The sequence below is a fragment of the Phoca vitulina genome, unplaced genomic scaffold (genome assembly GCF_004348235.1).
Source record: "Phoca vitulina isolate PV1807 unplaced genomic scaffold, GSC_HSeal_1.0 scaffold82, whole genome shotgun sequence".
NCBI classification, from domain to species: Eukaryota; Metazoa; Chordata; class Mammalia; order Carnivora; family Phocidae; genus Phoca; species Phoca vitulina.
Genome location: NW_022589785.1, coordinates 227,137 through 247,755, shown reverse-complemented (window position 1 = coordinate 247,755; position 20,619 = coordinate 227,137). Strand labels below are relative to the sequence as shown.

The 20,619-nt window shown below is 51.3% G+C and overlaps 1 protein-coding gene across 2 annotated transcripts in view; it reads right to left on the bottom strand.

Moving 5' to 3' along the window:
• Positions 1-18,825, bottom strand: part of KIAA1671 (KIAA1671 ortholog) — a 142,293-nt gene extending 123,468 nt beyond the window's left edge. The window contains exons 1-3 of one of the 2 annotated variants that reach the window (XM_032395011.1): positions 18,712-18,825; positions 2,657-4,270; positions 659-746 (exon numbers count right to left, since the gene is read on the bottom strand). In XM_032395011.1, the coding sequence (XP_032250902.1) occupies positions 659-746; positions 2,657-4,215 (1,647 nt within the window). In that variant the 5' untranslated portion in view covers positions 4,216-4,270; positions 18,712-18,825. Of the gene's footprint in view, positions 1-658; positions 747-2,656; positions 4,271-5,996; positions 6,428-18,711 lie in introns of those variants that run through there. The other variant, XM_032395012.1, reaches the window with a different exon arrangement.
• Positions 18,826-20,619: the final 1,794 nt, after the last annotated feature.

Here is a 20,619-nt window from a genome sequence, read left to right as displayed (position 1 = left end):
AGGTGCTGGAGATGTTCTGTATCTTGATGGTGATACATTTTTGCCCAGTGCACATGTATATGTCAAAACTCATCCATGCACACTCGAAATGGGTCCAGTTTCCTGTACATCAATTATACCTCAAAAAAAGCTGTTTTAAAAAAAATTAAAACCCCGCAGGAGGCATCAACCACAAATGGGTTAGACCTAGTAGTTATTTTATGAGCTTCTCCTTATTAAATAAGATTAAATAAAAAATACTTTTAAGCAATTTAGTTGCTGGTAGTTTCCCTCCTTCTGCTACTGCTAGGTGACAAGCCAAGGTAGGGAAGGGAACAGGGACCATACTGAGGGAACCTGAAGGAGTTTCTATGAACAGTTTTAACCTAAATTTTAATTTCTTAATAAAGCAGGCATTCGTACGTAAAAAAGCCAGGTCCCTCTTGCTCTTTGCACAGGAAAAAAAAATAAAACCTGGCAATTACATTTGTAAACAATATTTAACACTAAGGAGTGCAGAATCACAAACCCAAAAGGGACTTGAAAAGTCCCGGCATTAAAGAAAAAAAAAAATGTTTCATTCTTCATGAGAGGCTTCTGATTCTTTCCTGGGCTCTTTTTCCAGTAAGGGAAGCTACCCACTGGAAAACAAGATGTGCCAAACCCGGGGGCTCTTTACCTTTTCTCCAGGTTCCTTAGGAAGCTCGCCACTTAGCTCAGAACACTTCTCATACTTGACTTCATTGCTTGACGCTGGACTCGAAAACCTGGTACAGAGATCCACGTTACTTGTTTGGGGCCAGAATCTGTGACTCCCTCCAGCCCACACCCTGTAACTAGCTCACGGACCCAGGGGTGAGATTAGCATTGAGATCAACAAAGCAACACCGCCTGGTTTGCTCTGAGACAAGATGCGTCCTTTCCGTTCGCCAAACCCAGAAGGGCCCGGTGGGGGACGGCTTACCTTAAACACAACATCGTTGGGGCACCAGGAGCCCCAGGCTTGGGTGAAGAGACCTGGGTGTCAGTCCTGGCTACACTGTCTCCCCACTGCAGGAGCTTGGGCTGCGCTCGTGACTTCACCTGAGCCTCTGTCTCTTCATCTATAAAACGGGGATAATTAACACCTCCCCATTGTCTTTTGCTACCCAAGGCCCTAATAGCTATGTGAGGGCGTTTAGGGAAGAGTAAAGATGCCCCAGGAGGGATAATTAATGGTTGTTATTAGCAATGCCAGGCACACCAGAAGCCCCACCACAGACCTGCCACGGGACTCGGGGGTGGTGGGTCGTCATGGAATGTGTGGGGGCACGGGCCTGTCGCTGCCTCTCTGGGTAAGCTTAGCCAAGTCATCGTCCCTCCCTGGGCCTCAGTTTCCCCACTTGTCAAGGGGAAGAGAAAGAAAGGGTATTCTGGTGCTAGAATGTTCCCATCTCTGAAGAGCTCCTGGAGTGGATGTCTAATGATGAATTCGGGGCTGGGGGCTGCAGAGACAAGGGAGGGGAGAGAAATAAACCACTTCACCTGGTCCCACTGTACAGTCCTGCAGGGTCTGCCTGCCGGGAGGCATGAGGCCGTGGGTGAGTTATTCCCACACTCAAGCCTCAGTTTCCCCATCTGTCAGATGAGAATAATCCGAGCCACTGGCAGGACACGGGAAAAGGTGTGTGAGGTCCCTGGGATGGGCACCTCTTTCTCTGTTATCTTAACTCGGGCCTGGCTGCACATGACAATCACTTGGGAAGCTTTTGCAAACAACCAAGATATGAGCCTCCTCCCCAGACCAATGGAATCAGAATCTCGAGTTTGGGAGGGAGGGGTGCCCCAGGCCTCGGGATTTTTTTCCAGATGCTTCTCTCTCTGCTGAGAGCCACTGGTCTGACCGTGGCCCAGCTGGCTGCCCTGGTATGTCAGTGGCATGCGTATCATTAAGGACCTGGTGGCCACACCCAGTGGCATCTCCCTGTTGAAGCCGGGAAGCCACTTGTGGGAAAGCAAAAGAGCAAGAGATAGCAGAGGCCGGCTGAGCTTAGAAAATCCTCAACTAACAGGATTCATCGTGTCGTTTGGAGCTACCACGTAGTGATGGCTTCCCGTGGGCAGAGTGAGTCACAGCGTTATCTCTGAGCTTTTGCCTTAATCCTTCAAGGAAGGGTTGCGTTTTAAAGACAAAGAAGCCAAGGCTCAACAGGGGAAGGGACTTGCTCAAGCTATCTTGACCCATTTGATTTTACTTGGGGGCTGCTCATGGAGGCTCAGGCCATAGAGTAACGTCCTCAGGCTTCTGGAAAGGCAAGCTGAGCCAGGGACCCAGCTGTGCTAGAGTACATGGGGCTCCGGACTTCTGCACGGTACTTCACCTCTCCTATCCGCCTCTGTGAAATGGGCACGATACCTCCCACTGCGAAGTGTAAAGAGGAGAAAGGACAAGGAAATGGAGCTGCCGGCATACACCGAACCTGGAGGGGGGCTGTGTTACCTCTCTGCACCTCAGGTCTTTGTCTGAGAAATGGAAGCTAAGGCCACCTCCTCTTAGAGGCTGTGGGTAAATCGAGAGGGGGGGCTGTAAGGTGCCTAGCGTGGAGCCTGGCACCCAGTTCCCTTTCCTGAGGGGCCTCTGGTAGGCGGTCTGAGGCAGCTCAGGGCTGAGCGAAGCCCGTGGAACATTCCCACTTACAGTTTGGTCAGATCCGCCGACAACGGCCGTGCCTGGAAAGTCTTCCTCCTGATCTCCGGCTTTGCCTCAGAGCTCTCGGCAGCCCAGCCTTTGATCCGCTCCTGGACGCTCACACCCGCTTTCTCAGGCTCTGGGGCAGCCGACGGGGGCTCAGGGGTGGCCAGTGGGGGTCCGGATTCTGCTGCCAAGGCCAAGGTGCTCTCCCCCCCAAACAGGCTGATGCGCTTCTTGACGCTGCCCCTGGGGGCCCATCCTCCCTCCAGCCGGCTTTCCCCCTCAGCTGCTCTGCTCTTGACCTCAGCAAATTCTTGGTCTTTTCCCGGTCTGGGCGAGGGGGACAGGGGCACCTTCTCCAGCTCCCTGAGCAGCTTGGCTTTCTCTTCCCCGGGATGCTGGTCATCCGTGGGGGTGTCCCTGGCTGAGCCCCCCGCAGTTCTGAGGCTGCCCGTCTCTGCCTGCTTGAAAAGCACCTTCTCCTTCTGTTCTCGGGTCTTCCTGGCTACCTCCAGGAAGTCTGAGTCTGAGTCACGAAGGCGAAGGTTTGCTCTGACCAAACACTCCATGTCCACTTTGGGCTCCGGGTCGGCCCTCTCCAGCCCCCGACACTGGACAGTGGAACCTGTGGTGGCCTCGTCGGCCACCTTCTTCAGCAAGGCCTCTCTGCTCTCAAACCGGGCCGTGAGGTCCATGGACAGAGGCCTGGGCTTCCTCACCCATGTCTTCTCAGGCGGGGTGGGGGGCGCCTTCCCCATCACGGCCGCCCCGCCAGGGCCTGGCTTCTGAGGCTGAATGGAGTCGATGAAAATGGCCGACACAGGCCTTCTCCTCAGGCGAGGCTTGGGCTCCAGAGCGGGGTCCCCCGTGTCCTCCGCACTCCTGGCCTTCCACAGAGTCTCATTTGGGCCTGTCTCCTCTTGGGGGGCAGCTGGCTTGATGTCCTGTGACAGGGAGGCCGGTCGGGGAAGGGTCCCAGGCTTTCGGGCAGGCAGGGCAGGCTTGACGGCCACCTCGGGCCGGGAGCCCAGAGCGGGCTCCTGACACACACCCGTGGTGGCCTCCCGAGCCCCCTCACTGATCCCCTTTCCCAGAGCGGGGCCAGCTTTGGTGGTTTCAAAGACAATCATGGTGCTGGATCGGGGCCGCGGGAAGGTGGCCTTGTTGAACAGAGATGAGCTTCTCCTCAGGCCCTCCCCGTTCCCCACCTCCTGCCCCACCAAGCCGGGCATCTTCTCACTCAGGTCCTTTGCCACCACGTCCCGGGAGCGCCCACAGGGAGGAGACAGGCTAGTTGGGCCGGGCCCCAAGGATGGGACAAGGGATTTCACGTCCGGGGCCTTTTCCCTGCAGAAGGGCTTGGGGGCAAGTCTGGGCAGCGGCAGTAAGCGGGCCGGGCTCCTAAGGGGGCTTTTTCCTTCCAAGAGCAGCGCTGAGGGTGCCCCGGGGGCATCGCCGGCCTGGCAGAAGTAGGTCCGCTTCAGGGTCTCCTCCTTGGAGATCTCGCCGAGGCCTGGCACTCCTGTCAGGGAAGTTATGGAACCGACCTCGACCCGAGTCGCCATGGCTACAGCTGTGGATCCATGGGGATGAAGAACATCCGAACTAGGGAAGCAACCACTAAAAGGAAAAAAGCAAAGGAGAGGAAAAAAATAAATTTAAATCTCAGTGTCTGAGTCTAAGCAAAGCGTTTTGGGGGAATGGGCCCGGGAGGCTGGAGCCCTGGGTGCTGGACGACCACTCTCCACCGACCTCACTGGGGAAGCCCGGGGCCGGCCTCTCCACCTCTCTGAGCTCCGGGCCATCTCAGAAGTTGGTTCCAGCCCCAACGGTCGGGAAAGGGTGGCGACATTCTCTGGGACCTTCCCCACTCAGCTAGTCTCAAGGCCAGCTCTTAGTAAAAAGGGATTATCTCTGCTATACAGAGAAGGAAACCAGCTCAGAGAGGCCAAGGAACAGCCTGATGTCACTTAGAGAGTAAGGGGCAAAGTCGGGATTCGAACCCCGGTGGGACTCCAAACGCACACCACACACTCCCAGCAGAGGCTCCGGGGAGAGCACCCTCACGTCCCCTCACTCCTGTTACCCCCAAGTCATTTCCCATTTTGGAGCCTGCCCACATCAGGCATTTCTGCTGACCCTCCTCACAACCCTGTACTGAGCACCAAGCACAGGGAGGGTAGGGGACCAGGCCCAGCACACACAGCTACCAAGAGCTGGAGTCCCTGAGGTCACAAAGTTGGTTAGTGGTCCCCAGCCCCACTAGACATCCCTTATCTCCATCTTCCCACACACACCCTTCCAGATGCCTTCGAGCAAAAATCCATTTTTTTTTCACTCCACCTGCTGTTTTTCTTGGTTTGCCTTTGGGTTCTTTTCTGTCGAACACCTATTCCGCGCTGGCTGCCTTCAGAGCTCACCAGGAGCGGGGCCTCAAGGTAAGCCAGGCGCTTCATACGTTTTATAAATCACATCCTCTTTATAACCCTATGAGGTGGGTATGATAATCATCAGACTGCATTTTACAGCGGCTCCGGCGTAAGCCCCTTGTTCATCCAGCTAGGAGCTCTGTCCTCTCTTATAAATCCCGCACAACCCTGAGAAGCACGGGTCATCACTATCACTATGAGGACGAAGAGTAAGGGCCCAGAGAGGTCACCCGACTTGCCGACATTACACAGCTGAAACTCGACCTCATGTCCTCACCCCACTCAACCAGGCCTTCTTAAACATCACATCATATTCCTTTCTGGTCTGAAAAAGTGCCAGACAAGTCGCTGTTCTTGATCCCCCCACACACACCAGCCTGCCCCCACTTTCATGCCCATGTTCTCTGTCCCTGCAAAAGCTGCCCCCAGCCTGCCCCCATCTTGATGGACTAAAAGTAGAAGGTATTTCAGTTAACCGCGAGCCTCCTGCTTCCCTTCCTGGGGCCCCACTCTGCTGCCCCCAGCTCTGACTCACTCAGCAGCCTGCAGGAAAGAAAGGCAGACAGATTTTGATATTTTCTCTTCCTTACACGCTCGATGGTGCTAACAGATTTCTTCTCCCCAAAACCAGAGAACGCTGTCTAGACAGCGTTAGAGGCAACAGAGAGGGAGAGATGCGGAGAATCGGAGAACGGCAGAGTTGTAAGGCATATCGGGTCCTGCCCCAAATCAGGACCATTCACCTTCAGAGCCAGTCCCCACGACCTCTTGGAAACCCTGCTCTGGGATCCACACACACGCACGTGTAGCCCAGACATGAGACACAGGGCAATAACAGGATTCAAAAGGCAGAGAGAAAATTCCCTGGCAGAACCTGCAGGCGCCCTCCACCTCCTGGACACTCCAGGCCCACTTACCTGAGCTGGCCGGCCCTGGCTGGAGATGCGTGCCTGCCCGACAAAGCCAACGGTGTCCCGTCTCATGGCGCACGGGGCTGGCTGCACCCTCCCATGGCAGAAGCGGGTGGGGGAAGGAAGGCTCGCCCCTCCCCACCCCGGGGCTGTTTCAGTACGTCTGGGAGACACAGGACCACAGCCTCAGTTCCGGAAGTATGTGCACAGACAGCACAAAAGCTTTGGAATTCCAACTGCATCCGTTAGCATCATCTCCAGCTTGGAAAACGCACACTCCTTGTGGCTTCTCAATACTGTAGCAGAAAAAGGGCTGAGTCCACGCTGGGCGCTCAATAAAAATCTCCCCCGTTCCTCTGCTACATGTTTACTGAGCACCTACCACGTGCACAAAGATGAACAAGAAAAATCCCCTGCGTGCAGGGAACTCGCCGTCTTGTGTAAGAAACACACACACACACACACACGCACACTGAAGCAATTACAACTCTGGGTAATAAACACCATGGTATATAGAGGGGGATGTGGGGGCACAGGAATAGTATTCACTGCTTAGGATTGGGAATGGTGATCCCGGAAGACTCCCTAGGCTGAGAGGTGACGCCAGAGAACTCCGGTGCTGGCTAATTTGGGAGCTGTTTCTCCTGGCTCAGAAGAAGTATTCGAACATTGCAACTGTTGGAAGTCCTGAAACACCGCCTCAGGACCTTTGCACATGCTGTGCCTATTTCCGGGATACCCTTCTCACTCACACACAGACACAGGCCCAGCCCTCAGAACACAGCTCCAACATCTCTGCCCCTACCAACACACACACACACACACACACACACACACACAACCTGGTACAATCTTCATTTTACATGTCCATGGAGCACCAGACATCCTCAGCAGGACTCATCATAGTTACACGGTTGTATTGAATGCCGCGTGAGCCTTCAGTCTTTCCCATCCAGTGGCAAGCCCCCAGAGGGCACCCTGAGTCCCCAGAAGCGAGCACGGCGGCCTGGCCTATCATAGCTCTGAATACATCATTGTTGAGTATATACATAAAATAATGGTTGGTGGAATGAAGAAATAGGTGAATGAAGAGACCTTCTTCTGCTCCCCAGGCTCCTAAGATTCTGAATAAGGACAGGTACCGTGAGTTTCATGACACGAAGCCATCGAGGACACAGGAAGAGTTACTCTGGCTCTGGCAAGCTGGGTAGTGGCCACCGGTCAGCTGCTACTGGATGACAGAACCCAAGAGCTGGAAAAAACTCAGCTGGGAGCTCAATCTGCCTACCTCACCAAGAGCACCCCGCCCCTCCCCATTGTCTCTGGACCACAGGGAGGTGCTCCACTGCCCCATAGGCCCCTGTCAGAGACACCTGCTGTGATCACATGAACCCCACACTGTCCTGCCCCGTCGCCCGCTCCTCTGCCTAAGCGTGGAATGAACAGTTCTCTGCACAGCTTGTCCCGGGAAGGAAGTCATCCAGAGCAACCACTGGCAAATTCGGATCGACGGTGCACGCGTGTTGCCCTACTCTGGGATCCTTGAACCCAGCTCACTAGCCACCCCGCAGGGAAGTAAAGGGGGAAAGAAGACTCTTGGTCCGTACTCCTCTTAACCGGAACAGTGGCTCTGTTATCTGGAATCTGCATCACATCTTGGGCTTCCTCTCAAGTTTCCATTTAAAATGCCTGGCAAATACCAGGTATGTAAATATGGCTACACCAACGAATCCACGAATTAATGAATCCATCAGTGAACAAAGGGGGGGAAAAGAGATGGGTTTGGTTTTTTTTGTTTTTTTGGTTTTTTTGGTTTTTTGGGGTTTTTTTTGAACCCCTGCAATCAACAGCTAAATAACATTTTGAAGTCTCTCCCAAACCTAGAAACACAGGACTCTCAGGGCTTCACTTAACCTGTTGTAAAAAACACAAGGAAACTGATTGAAATGTGCGCCTTAAAACCTTACTTTAAATGCATCGCATATGTCATGCTTAATTTAAGACATGTCGGTCTCTTCCAAAACACTTCAGAAGCTCGCTCACACAGAGGCCAGCTGCTACGCCTTGCGTGGCCTCGCTCCCTCTTTGTAAAAGCTCCCTCTTTGAGCTCTACGGCCAGAGCCAAGCAAACCAGAGCTCCCTGAAGAAGGAAGGGGCACGGAGTGCGAGCCACCTCTCTGGTCGTATCTGTATGAATCATCATGGGGGCGGGGGGCGGCATGGGGGACAGACAGGGAGCAGGGCTGATCTGGGAGGTCAGGGGGCCTCGGTGGCCCAAGGGGCAGAGGACCCCAGTCTGATCTCCAGTAATGGGGACAGCAATGGGTACATCCCTGTCGCTGAACCTGCCACATTTACAGGCTGGATCTCCCTGGGTGGATCTGCAAAGTCTGAAATGCCCATTTCCTGCAACTTTATGCCAAGAAGCCCATTTTCCTGGGAACTGAGGCACTAAGGCCCAGAGTGGCTGAAATTCGGCAGGAGTCATTCATCAGAGCATCTGTCCGTCCATCCAGCCTTCTGACTCCCCTGCAAACCAGGCTCTGGGCTCGGTGCTGGGAGGGGGAGGGGGGTGCAGCCATGTCGCTCATAGCCTCCTCCCCACCGACAGAACCACACAGGGAGAAGGCAGGAGAAGCATCTCCATTCAAAACCAAACAGTTTGGCAGCTTTTCTCTCAGATTCACAGGCGTTGATTCGGTCTAACAGCTGCTGCAGATCTTTCGTAATTACACCCTTAAATCCGATCTGGGAGCTCACCAGCCATTCACTCAGCCGTCTCTGGGTGCCGCTTCCTGGGAATGCCACCATCTGCTGAGGGGTGCGAGCCAGTCCTCACGCCTTCCGGTGTCTTCCGGAATGTGACCTGGCCTCCCAAATCTGCAAAGCCACCCTGCGCGGGGCCCCGCACCAGGCGCCAAGGACATGCCCATGGCCTCCCCAGAGGGCAGGGCCCCCGCTGGCAGGGGCCCGATGGCTAATGGCACTGGAGTGAATGCGTCCTCTCCTCTCTGTCCCCATGGCGACGGCCCTAGCTCGTTCGCTCGTTCATTCATCCGTTCATTCACGCCAATACGCAATTGTGGAGCACCTACCATGTACCAGGCTCTGGGCCAGGCGCTGGGGACACGGCGGTGAAGAAAACATGTGGCAATGTCCCCTGTTCCCCCCCGGAGCTGGTCGTCAAGAAGACGGGAGCAAACAACATAAATAAGCAAGAGACATAGAAAGTTAGACCAGCGACAATAAAGAGGGGAGGGGCCGGGGGAAAACTTCACGAAGAAGGGACACGGAAAATCCGCCTCCTCGCTGACATTTCTGTCTCTGCTGGAGCCTCCCCCAATCTACCCCAGCAGCGCCAGGGGGAGGCTCTGACATGCAAGCACCATCACGCCACGCGTGTCAAAGGCCTTCCCTGAGACCCGGCAGGACCTGTATCCCCGTCACCTCCTCCCTGTCCATCTGTCCACCTCTCACATGCACGCACGTACTTAATTCAGCACAATGAACCCCCGGACAGGTCCCAAGACAACGCCACGCTCTTCCTCGCCCCCACACCTCTCCACTGCCATTGCCTACCGCCTGACTAATCCCTAGTCATCCCTCAGTCCTGAGCGCCAAAATGCCACCTCCTACAGGAAGCCTTCCCTGATGCCCCAGGGCAGCTTCTGGGGCCTCCTCTGTGCTGTGGCATCTACGTCTCGGCATTTCTGCCTGGCCCAGCACTGATAACACACGTGATGACTGCCTACTTCATACTCCACCAGACTGGGCAGTCCGGGGTCCTGGGTCCAATTCACAGCTGTGTCCCCAGGGTCTGACAGCAGAAGGGACATAAAGCCAGTGTGCAAAAAAGTATCTGAAGGGAGAGCATCCCTGAGAAGAGAATAATAGCATCCAATTAGGCATGGCTGTGGGAAAACTGATACGCTCATCTGCTCCCAGGGCCAACATCAGTTATAAAAGCAATTTGGCAATATTCACTCTCAACTACTATTTTTTGAGGCTCCATCAAGAGTCAGGCACCAGACTACATGACTCCGTGTACCTTCTGCCTCCTCCCATTTAATACGCTCAACAACCTTGTGCTTCTCAAATTATTACCACCATTCTAGAGATGAGGAAAACACAGTTTTGAAAATGAGCCGGATCACATGCTAAGGAGGGGCAGAGCTAGGGTTGAAATCTGCTGCCTATAAATCAAGTGTTTTTCCCCAATATACTCACCCCCAAAGCACACATTTCTTTTTGATTCAGTAACCCTGCTTCTTTTTTCCCCCAAAGGTTCTATCTATCTATCTATCTATCTATCTATCTATCTATCTATCTATCTATCTATTTGACAGAGGGGCTGTGGGAGGGAGAGGGACAAGCAGACTCCGCACTGAGCGCGGAGCCCAATAGGGGGCTTGATCCCATGACCCTGAGATCATGACCTGAGCTGAAATCAAGAGTTGTACGCTCAACCGACTGAGCCCCCCAGGGGCCCCCCAGTAACCCTGCTTCTAAAAACTTATCCTACAGAAGGAATCTAAGGGAAGAGCAAGCCACCTACAAAAAGATGTCCATTACAGTGTTACCTATGCAAGCATAGTCATAACCACCCCTACATAGACTTAGGGTGATAACCCCTATTTGAAAAAACCCAGGTCTCACATGCCATTTGAAATGTCACAAAAGTTGCAACGTCAGCAGGCAGACCAGACCTCCAGGTCCAGCCAGCCCAGAACATCACGAGTGGCAGAAAAATCCTGTCCCACTACAGAAGTAGGTCCTGCTGTGACCTCCAGCTTACAGATGAGGAAGACAAAGCTGGAGCAGTGAAGTGACCTGCCCAGGGGCAGCTAGAGTTACACTGACCCCACACTCCTCCCTGTCAGATTTCTTCTGAAGTCCACATGGGCTTAACTAGAATAACTGCTGTTTTTTTTTTTTTTTTAAAGGACTTCAGATGTGCTTTTTTTTAAAGATTTTATTTATTTATGAGAGAGAGGGGGGCGGGAGGGAGGAGCAGAAGGATTGAGATAAGCAGACTCTGCGCTAAGCGTCAAGCCCAATGTGGGGCTGGATCTCAGGACCTTGAGATCATAACCTGAGCTGAAACCAAGAGTCAGACGCTCAACCAACTGAGCCACCCAGGCGCCCCTAGAATAACTGTTTTTTATGATGTTCAGATGCAAAGGACACTTCACACCCATTAGGATGGCTATTATAAAACACCAAAAAACAAAAACAAAAAACGGAACACAAACAGTGCTGGCAAGGATGTGGAAAAATTGGAAACTGTATGCACCATTGTGGGAATATAAAATCGGGCAGAGGCTGTGGAAAACAGTAGGGCAGATCCTCAAAAACCGAACACAGAATTACCATATGGCCCAGCATTCCCACCCCCGAGAGCAGGGAGCGGAACAGAGACCTGCACGCCAGTGTTCAGAGCAACATTATTCACAATAGCCGGAAGGCAGAAACAACCCAAATGTCTACCAATAGATGAATAAACAAAATGTGGTATCTCCAACACAGTGGAATATTATTCGACCTTAAAAAGGACAGATATTCTGACGCGTGCTAAAACATGGATGAGCCTTGAGGACATTATGAGAAGGGCAGTAAGCCAGTCACAAAAACACAAATACCGCATGACCCCACTTACAGGAGGCACCCAGAGCAGTCAAATTCATCGGGACAGAAAGTAGAATGGGGGGTGCCAGGCGCGGGGGTAGAAGGGAACAGGGAGTTAGTGTTTAACGGGGACGGAGTTTCAGGATGAGCTGATGAGAAAGTTCCAGAGACAGATGGTAGCACTGGTTGCACCACAGTGTGAATGTACTTAATGCCACTGAACTATACACTTAAAAACAGTTAAGATGATAAGTTTATGCTGTGCTTTACACTTTAAAAAAAAAAAAAGCAAGAAACTAAACACAAATGTAAAGTAAATCTACTGCTTAAGCTCTAATGACCACGTGACTCAGCTCATGGGGACCTGTGTCCTTTAGGCAAATCTCCATTAAAGGCCCTCATTAAAGTCTACCCTGGGCTATGCCCTCTCACCCCGGGAATGGGGTGGGAAGCAAAGGAGACCCCGATCACAATGGGTCACAGACACAGTCGCGTGGAGGAGGGGGAAAGGAAAGACCATAAAATCTGCAGGGTGTCCTGATGGGGGGCAGAAAGTAAGGCTATAGAAGCCCAAAGGAGTAGTCAGGGATGTCTTCCTGGGAGAGGTGACGTCTCCATGAACCTGGTAGGAGTCAGCCAAGTGGAGAAAGCCAGCCGAGGAGAGAGCATGTGCACAGGCCCCAAGATACTGGAGAAATAGTCCTACGGTGTGACCCTATTCGTTGGCCCTCCTTGGGGCAACGTGGGGCTCTCTTGGGGGAAAGTCTGGGAGGCACAACTTTCTAAAACTCATGAGTTTTGTTAACCCGAGTCAGAATCACACTGGAGAATACAAAACACTGGTCTGGGAGTCAGAACTGGGTGGTATTCCACACAGTCTGGTTGACCTGGAACAGACCAGACCCCTCGCACTCTTACAAGTGCCCAGGTGTGGAGATAAATTATTCCGTCATCCTACTTTTTCTGTAGTTAATTGTGGTAGAAATCACGTAACACAAAATTCATCATTTCAAAGCATATAACACAGTGGCATTTGGTAAGTTCACAACATTGTGCCACCATCCCCTCTGTCTAGTTCCAGAACATTTTCATCAAGCCCAAAGGAGTCCCCGAACCCCGTAAGCAGTCACTCCCCACTCCCCTTCCCCCTAGCCTCTGGCAACCACCACTCTTGCTTTCTGCCTCTGTGAATTTGCCATTTCTGGGTATTTCACAAAAATGGAAATCACACAGTACACCCCTCATCCTGGATTTGGTCTCTGTTCCTCCACTGACTTGCAATGAGAGCTTAGGCAAGTCCCTGCCTCCCTCTGAGCCTCAGTTTCCCCACTAGCAAAACAAGAGGTTGAACAAGGGGTCACTCAATTCTCTGGGATTTTAAAGAGTCTGCCATTCTGACTCGGCTCAACCCCAGGCTCTTCGGGGCTGCATTATCCACTTCTCTCCGCACTTGGCCCATCGTCCGCCATGCAACCAGCTTTCTGGATCCTGAGATGTGTGTTTTAAATCTCCATGATTCCTGGGGTGCCTGGGTGGCTCAGTCGGTTAAGCGTCTGCCTTCAGCTCAGGTCATGAGCCCAGAGTCCTGAGATCGAGCCCCACGTCGGGCTCCCTGCTCAGCAGGAGCCTGCTTCTCCCTCTCCTCCCCGTTCATGCTCTCTTCTTGCTATCTCTGTCGCTATCTCTGTCTCTCTCTCTCTCAAATAAATAAAATCTTTTTAAAAATAAATAAATAAATAAATCTGCATGATTCCTTATAAACAAGTGGTGCTCTGTAAAGGGTTGTTGAAGGACTAAATAAAATTCCTACCCCCCTACTGAGGAAAGGAGTTAGAGCACAGCTTCCTACTGAGTGTGCACTATCTCTTTAAGAACTGCCTTAATTAGCATAGGCTCAACTTCTGTGTCAATTTCAAGTTCCCAGGGATTCCAGTTCAGCACACCGGGCAATCCAGACTCTGGGATCCAGGGGAACAGTTCGAGGGGCCTTTCTCCAAACTTGCCCTGGAGCACCAGATATGGGTAGGACACCTTCCCACCCAAACCATCACCCAAACTGCTTCGGCCCAACACCCCTTGGCCAGGTGCAAATGCTGATCTGGAGAAAGAATGGTACAACTTATCTTTACGCCTCTATTTAAACATCCGCCTTTTCAATCCTCATTAGCCTTTTCCTTCCTACTATTTGTGCTATTTCTGGACTGACTGAAGCACACACTAAAGCCATTAATCAAGCTGCTTTTTTTGTTTGTTTGTTTTTCTCTACATCAGGGATGGGCAAACTGCAGTCTGCAGGCCACATCCGGCCCACCACCTGTTCTGGTAAATAAAGTTTTATTGTAACACGCCCATGCCCATGTATTTATATATTATGTACAGCTTCTCCCAAGGTATGAACACAGAGCTAAGGGGTTGCCACAGAGCCCATACGGCCCAGAAAGCCTGAAATATTTACTGTGTGGCTCTTTACAGAAAGAGTTTGTGGAGATCTGCTCTAGATGGTGGAGAACTCAGTCTCCCGAGACTGGACTCACTCAAGGATGTGACAGTCCCCTCTTCAAAACTCTTATTTACGCTACGCTGGCTGCGACTTGCCCCTCCGTTAGATCTCTGCAGGTGCTCCACATGATAATTATAGAAAACTTCACAAATACAAGTGAGCAAAAATGTTTTTAATAATCGGAAATCCTACCATCCACCAGCCCCTATTGGCATTCCCATGTATATCAATCTGGGCATTTCCCTTGTAGACGGGAACTCTTTGTCAAAACTAAAATGGAATCAGACCTGCAATTTAAGAACTTGCTTTTTTTTTTTAATTTCAAAACCTATCACAAACATCTTTCACATCAATAACTGTACAACCTACACAGTCCTTGCCAATGCTTCTGTGGCATTCCATTTTGTGGGTATCTCATCATTAGATAATCCATCCCTCACTAGAGATCTTTACGCTGTTGCCAACTGTTGATCATTAAAACCAACACGGCAATGAACACCCACACGCACTTATTTTCCCAAGACAAAATTTTGCCTAGAAGTGGGCTGGCTGGTTCAAAGGATGCACACCTTTTTTAGAGCTTTTGATATATGCAGAATAGACTTCCACACCTAAGGGAAACACATCCCAGGCTGACTTAATTCAAAGCTTAGGAGGTCAGGGTTCTCAATCTCTCCCCCGGGACAAACCCGATAAAGCTGTCTAATGAGCAATAAACCAGGGCCCCTGGCTGGCCGTGCCCTCACTCGCAGCTTTCCTGGCTCTCGTTTATGGCTAGATTATCACAGACTTGACTATAAGGTTTGCAAGGCCAATTAGAACAGCTCATAGAGAGAAGTGAGTCTGGGCCTAGCCCAGAGGCCCGTCCAAACCCGGCGGTAGAAGAGGGAGCAGGAAGGAAGTCCCAGCCCTGGGACAGATGTTCACAGCAGAGGAAACTCAACCCCAAAGCTCGATTCCACACAACACACAGCACGATGCCCGCTGGACTCACAAAGATGTGCACACAACACGCTCTCTCTTTACGGAGGCTGAGAAGTGCATATTGCATTTCAGAAAAATTGAAAAAATTTCCTCCAAGTACAAATAGATTTCTGGAGGAATTAGCTTATTTTGGCCCAAGAGCTGCCTTATGTGCAAAGCTCAAACCCTAGGAAGGTGTGATCATGTCTCTCCACATCCCTAAAATAAATGGCTCTCACCATCCATTGCCTTGGGCAAGGTATTCAAGGGCCCGCCAAAAATAACTAACTTGGTCTATACCGCAGGCCCTGCCTCCACTCCCAGATTCCCAAAGGGGTCCCATCACTTGAGTGTCTTTTTCACTTACTCCTTCTCCTCGGACAGCTTTTTACGCACAGCACAATTTCCCTCTGCCCAACTCCCACCCATCTTTTTAGAGCACTTTAAGGGACACCTCCTCCAAGAAGCCCATGCTGATTTCCCAGGCCAAAGTGACTTCCAACCAGCTTTGGCAATGCACCTGATCCTAATGCCTTGTATCAGAGATAAGGCTGAGATTCTTCCTCTTTCAAGATTTAGAACCCCCACTCTACCCCATCCAGGGCATAGACCCCTCCATTCCGAGTTCTCCTTCCCCAAACCTAGTTGATGCCTGGCACGGGAAAGGCAGAATGGGATGGTGCTAGGTTCCCTAGAGGTGGGAGGGTTCTCATCATGTGGGACACGAGATGGTCACAGGTTAACACTTAGGATGCTCTGATGTCCAGGTGCAGCATGAAGCCGCTGTGAATGACATCGTGTGGAAGCTATATCCTTCTGATTCTCCTGGGTGACTTCTCGAGAAGTCCCTGAGACCGTCTCTGCCTGGTGCTACTATGACTTAAACACTTAACGTTTCCATTACGTGGTAATATCCCAATTTAATAAAAGCCACCCCAAGCTCAGACCATTAGCTGCAGATTTTTAAATATTATTTTGTTTTCATTGTCTTTAATTTTACTGTTATTTTCTATTGAAGACAAGTGACGCTAGCTATTTACAATAGAGATTTTCATAAAGGTTCTTTTAAAAATTTACTTAACTTTAGGAAAAGCAAAAACTTGACAAACAGGGCGCCTGGGTGGCTCAGTTGGTTAAGCGACTGCCTTCGGCTCAGGTCATGATCCTGGAGTCCCGGGATCGAGTCCCGCATCGGGCTCCCTGCTCAGCAGGGAGTCTGCTTCTCCCTCTGATCCTCCCCCATCTCATGCTCTCCCTCTCTGTCTCATTCTCTCTCTCAAATAAATAAATAAAATCTTTAAAAAAAAAAAAAACTGACAAATAAAATAATGGTAGCAGGGGTTGTGTGGATATGGCAAAAGGCCATGAGGCTGGAAATCACCAGTAAAATGGAAAGAATATAGAATTGAAGTCAAAACATGAAGGTGCAAGCTCTCAGGTAGCTTTCCTTCTTAAGGCTAACAAGCCAGACACAGCTTTCCTGGTCTTTACAGCTAGAAGCATGGCCATGTGATCCAGTTCTGACCAAACAGACATAAGAGGAAATGGCTAGACTTCTAGGGAAGCTTTTGCTTTGCTGATTAAAAAAACAGGCAGATGCAGCTTATGGTACTCCCTCCCCTTCTCCTACCTGGAACAGAGACATGATGCCTGGAGCCAAGGCAACCATCTTGAGACCAGGAGATCACAAGCACTATTTTAAGGACCTTGGCATGGAAAAGACCTTAACACAGCTGAGCCACTGCACTAACTCTGAACCCCACCCCCTGGATTTTTTTTGTTGTTATGCAAAGAATAATAATGTACTATTGAAGCCGTCGTGAGTTTGGGTTTCTTTCCACGTAGCCAAAAGCATTCCTAAGGGACGCAAGGAGTTTGGCACGAATTGGCTAAGTGGACAAGCATCTTCTAAGCCTTTGACAAGCCACTTCACCTCTTAAAGCTCAGTGTCTCCATGGGTAAATAAAGTTTCGTGACACACACCTCAAAGCATTCTGATGATTAAAGGAAATAGCCCACCTCTTGGTAGACTTGGCACATAGTAGGTTTCTGTTAATGCATGATAAATGAATGAGCAAATGGGCAAACAGAATGAGAAGCCTGCTGGAGGTCTTTGTGGGGTGGTGGGATTTTTTTTTTTTTTTTCAGGGGCAGGAGAAATCTGAATTCTTTAAGATGCAAAGGAATAGCTCTCTACTGCAGGAATTTGAGAGACAGTGATTCGGGGGAGTCTACCCTTACCCACTCTCAGACTGTCCCCGGTTTCACAGCTGGGGAGAGGGGAAGGAAGGGCAACTGGCTAAGCAGATGCTGTTCACAAGGCCGCCTCACAACCCACAAGAGCCTGTCACCTACACAAGCCTTATTAACAACAGAGAAAGTGCCAAAACAACGTAAACACCAAAGAGCATCCCCGCAAACCAGGGTGCGAGAAACGCCTGAAGGGACTGTCAGGACCAAACGCGGGTCCCCACGGATGCCAACGGTCTCAAGTCCGTCTCTCTGGCCGCTGCACGGCACCCACCCCACCCCATGCCCACCGGCCACTCTGTCCCTGTCACATGCATGCCGTCCGCGGCAGTGAACCTGCATGGACAGCTGATATGTCCTCTCCTGGTTTTCCCAGGAGGGTAACTGTGCCTCCCACGCCCTTCGGGCAACCAACCGACCCCTCCCCCTCCTGGACCGGCTTCCCAGCACCCCTGGGAAACCTGTCCGGGCCTGGCCCCGCCGGCCTCGGGGCACAACAGACAGGCCCCACTCTTGGCACAGAACCTGGGCCTCTGTGTAGCTGAAGTCCTATACCTGGCCCGACTACCTAGAAGACACCCAAGTGAGCCGTTCCAAGTTCATTCAGTTGCTTAGTCCTCCAGCCTCCTGAGAGCTGGGCCCTGGGAAAGCCTGGTATTAATAATTACCATCGTCCAATCACTAACAGTAATTGAGCACTGATTTGGTACCAGATGGCACCGTCAATGCATCTCACCACTTAATCCACCCTCTGAGGTGGGTTGTGTGATGAGGTCCCATTTAATGGATGAAGACAATGAGGCCTGGGGAGGATGAGCAATTTGCCCAAGGGGTGGAGCCAGATTTGAACTCAGGCGGCCTCACTCCCCACCCTACCCAGTTAATCCCTGCAGCGTCACCAGCTGCTGTGTTCTTAGGTGACATCCGGGTGCTGGGCACTGTGACAAGGGCTCTTCCATGCATAATTTTTGTCAGTCCCTTCAAAGACCTCCTGGGGTCAATACTAGGGTTATCCCCATTTTACAGGTAAAGAAACTGAGGTTTTAAAGGCAAGGTGATTTGCTGAGGTCAACTGCTTAGTAAGGGAGCAGACCTGGGGCTGTACTCAGGCTGTCTGTCTCCGGAGCAGGTAGGCTTTGCCGATGGCTCATTCACCCCCATGGCCTGGCACCAGGCTGGCCCAGCTCAGAGCAGGTTTCTAGGCAACACTGGGGAGCAGAACACACTTTTTCTTGAAGCACAGTCTAATGGGGGAAGCTGATGTGGTCCCAGACATTGACGTGAGACTGAGGCCCATGGGATAAAGAGCTTACAGTAGACAAACAATGCCCCCCAAAGACATCCAGGCCCTAACCCCCAAAACCAATGAATCTGTTACCTTACCAGCAGGAGGGACTTTGCAGGTGCGGCCAAATGAAGGCTCTTGAGATGGGGAAGGTTACCCTGGATTATCTGGATGGTTCCTGTGTCATCACAAGGGTCCCTGTAAGAGGGAGGCAAGAAGGTCAGTGTCAGAGAGAGAAAATGTGATGAAAAAAACAGATCGGGGGCGCCTGGGTGGCTCAGTCAGTTGGGCAACTGCCTTCGGCTCGGGTCATGGTCCCAGGGTCCTGGGATCGAGTCCTGTGTCGGGCTGTCCCTGCTCTGTGGGGAGCCTGCTTCTCCATCTCCCTCTGCTGCTCCCCCTGCCTGGGCTCTCTGTCAAATGAATAAGTGAAATCTTAAAAAAAAAAAAAAAAAGAAAAAAAGGTCAAGGTGATGCAGGACCACAAGCCCAGGATGCAGCAGCTTCTGGAAGCTAGAAGAGGCAAGGAAAGAGCCTCCAGAAAGAATGCACCTCTGACAACCCATACTAGACTTCTGACCTCCAGAATTGTAAGGTAATAAACTTGCTGCAGCCACTGAACTGTGGCCATTTGTTATAGTGGCCACAGGAAACTCATACAGAGCTCAACTTGGCTGAGGAGAAAGGGAGGGGGGGGCTTCCTGGAGGAGGCAGCATGCAGCCGAGTGGCTGCCTGAAGAACCCCAAAGCTCAGGCCTCCATGACGTTCTTCAGGTTGTTCCTAGGTCTACACTTGCCATGTGGCGACTAACATTTACACTTCAGTTCGTTAAAATGAAAGACAATTTTGAACTCAATGCTTCAGTCACGCTAGGGCCGGTTTTAAGTGCTCAACAGGCTGGGGAGACCGGGGACCTTAGTGGATGGCACGGACAGCGCCATACAATCCCGATATCCAGTTGCATCAAGTGAGGCTCGGAGAGGGTGAGACCTGGGGGCAACCTGGCACTCAGTCCCCGGAGCTAACGTCATCCTCAGCCTTGTCTCAATGACTGACTGCCACCGCCCTGGGCCCAACCCTTTTTTTTTTTTAACTGGACCACAAATCACTCACCCGCTGTAAGGACTCGCGACCTTTAGCATTGCTGAGAACAGTTTATTTTGACCTCCTTGTCCCTCGGCCTTAAACGCCAGGTGCGCCACAAGGAGGGTGGAGGAGAGGCCTTGGTTAATCAAAGGTTTTTCTTCACGGAATGACTCATTACAGACCCGGAGCATTTGTGGTTTAGACTGAGGAATGCCACACGTTCTGGTGATGGACCGCGGGCCCCTCGAGCCCCCAGATCCATCCTCTTGATTCACTGGCACACGGGGCACTAGGAAAATCTCTACCAACGGGGCCAGGATGACCAGATAAAGACGTTAGGGTAACACGGTTCCATTTCTAAGGTAACGTCCGCCACTTACAAGGAATTCTCTAAGAGTCACTGAGTGACATACGTAATGAGTTATAATGAGTACAATCAACTCTTTCACACTTTCAGCTGAAGGCAGCTACAAAGAGTTTCAGAGAAACTCTTTTGGTTACAATTTCTACATTTCATACAATGAGAATACGAACACAGTAGTTTCTATTGACTGACTGTGTGGCTGGGTCCCTGGGAAACACTCCACAAATACTCATTTCTCCCAGCAACCTCTGGGGCAGGGAGCATTTCACCCTCCGTTTTACAGATGAGCAAACTGAGACTCAAAGACTGATGAGGAAGCCCACTCTCTTGCTTCCTTCTGAGAAAAACCAGTGTGTATGCAAGAGAACCCAGGCAAGTTCAAGACACACTGCGCAACTGAAAGCACAAAGTGAAAGGGACTGAGGTGCTGACCATACGAATGTCAGAGGGCCCAAGAGTTTCTCAAGGAGGGTGCAGCGCACACCTTCACCTTCACCTGCTTCTGCACACAGCCGTGGATGCAGAGGGCTGCCTATAGAAGGTGCCTGCAATTCT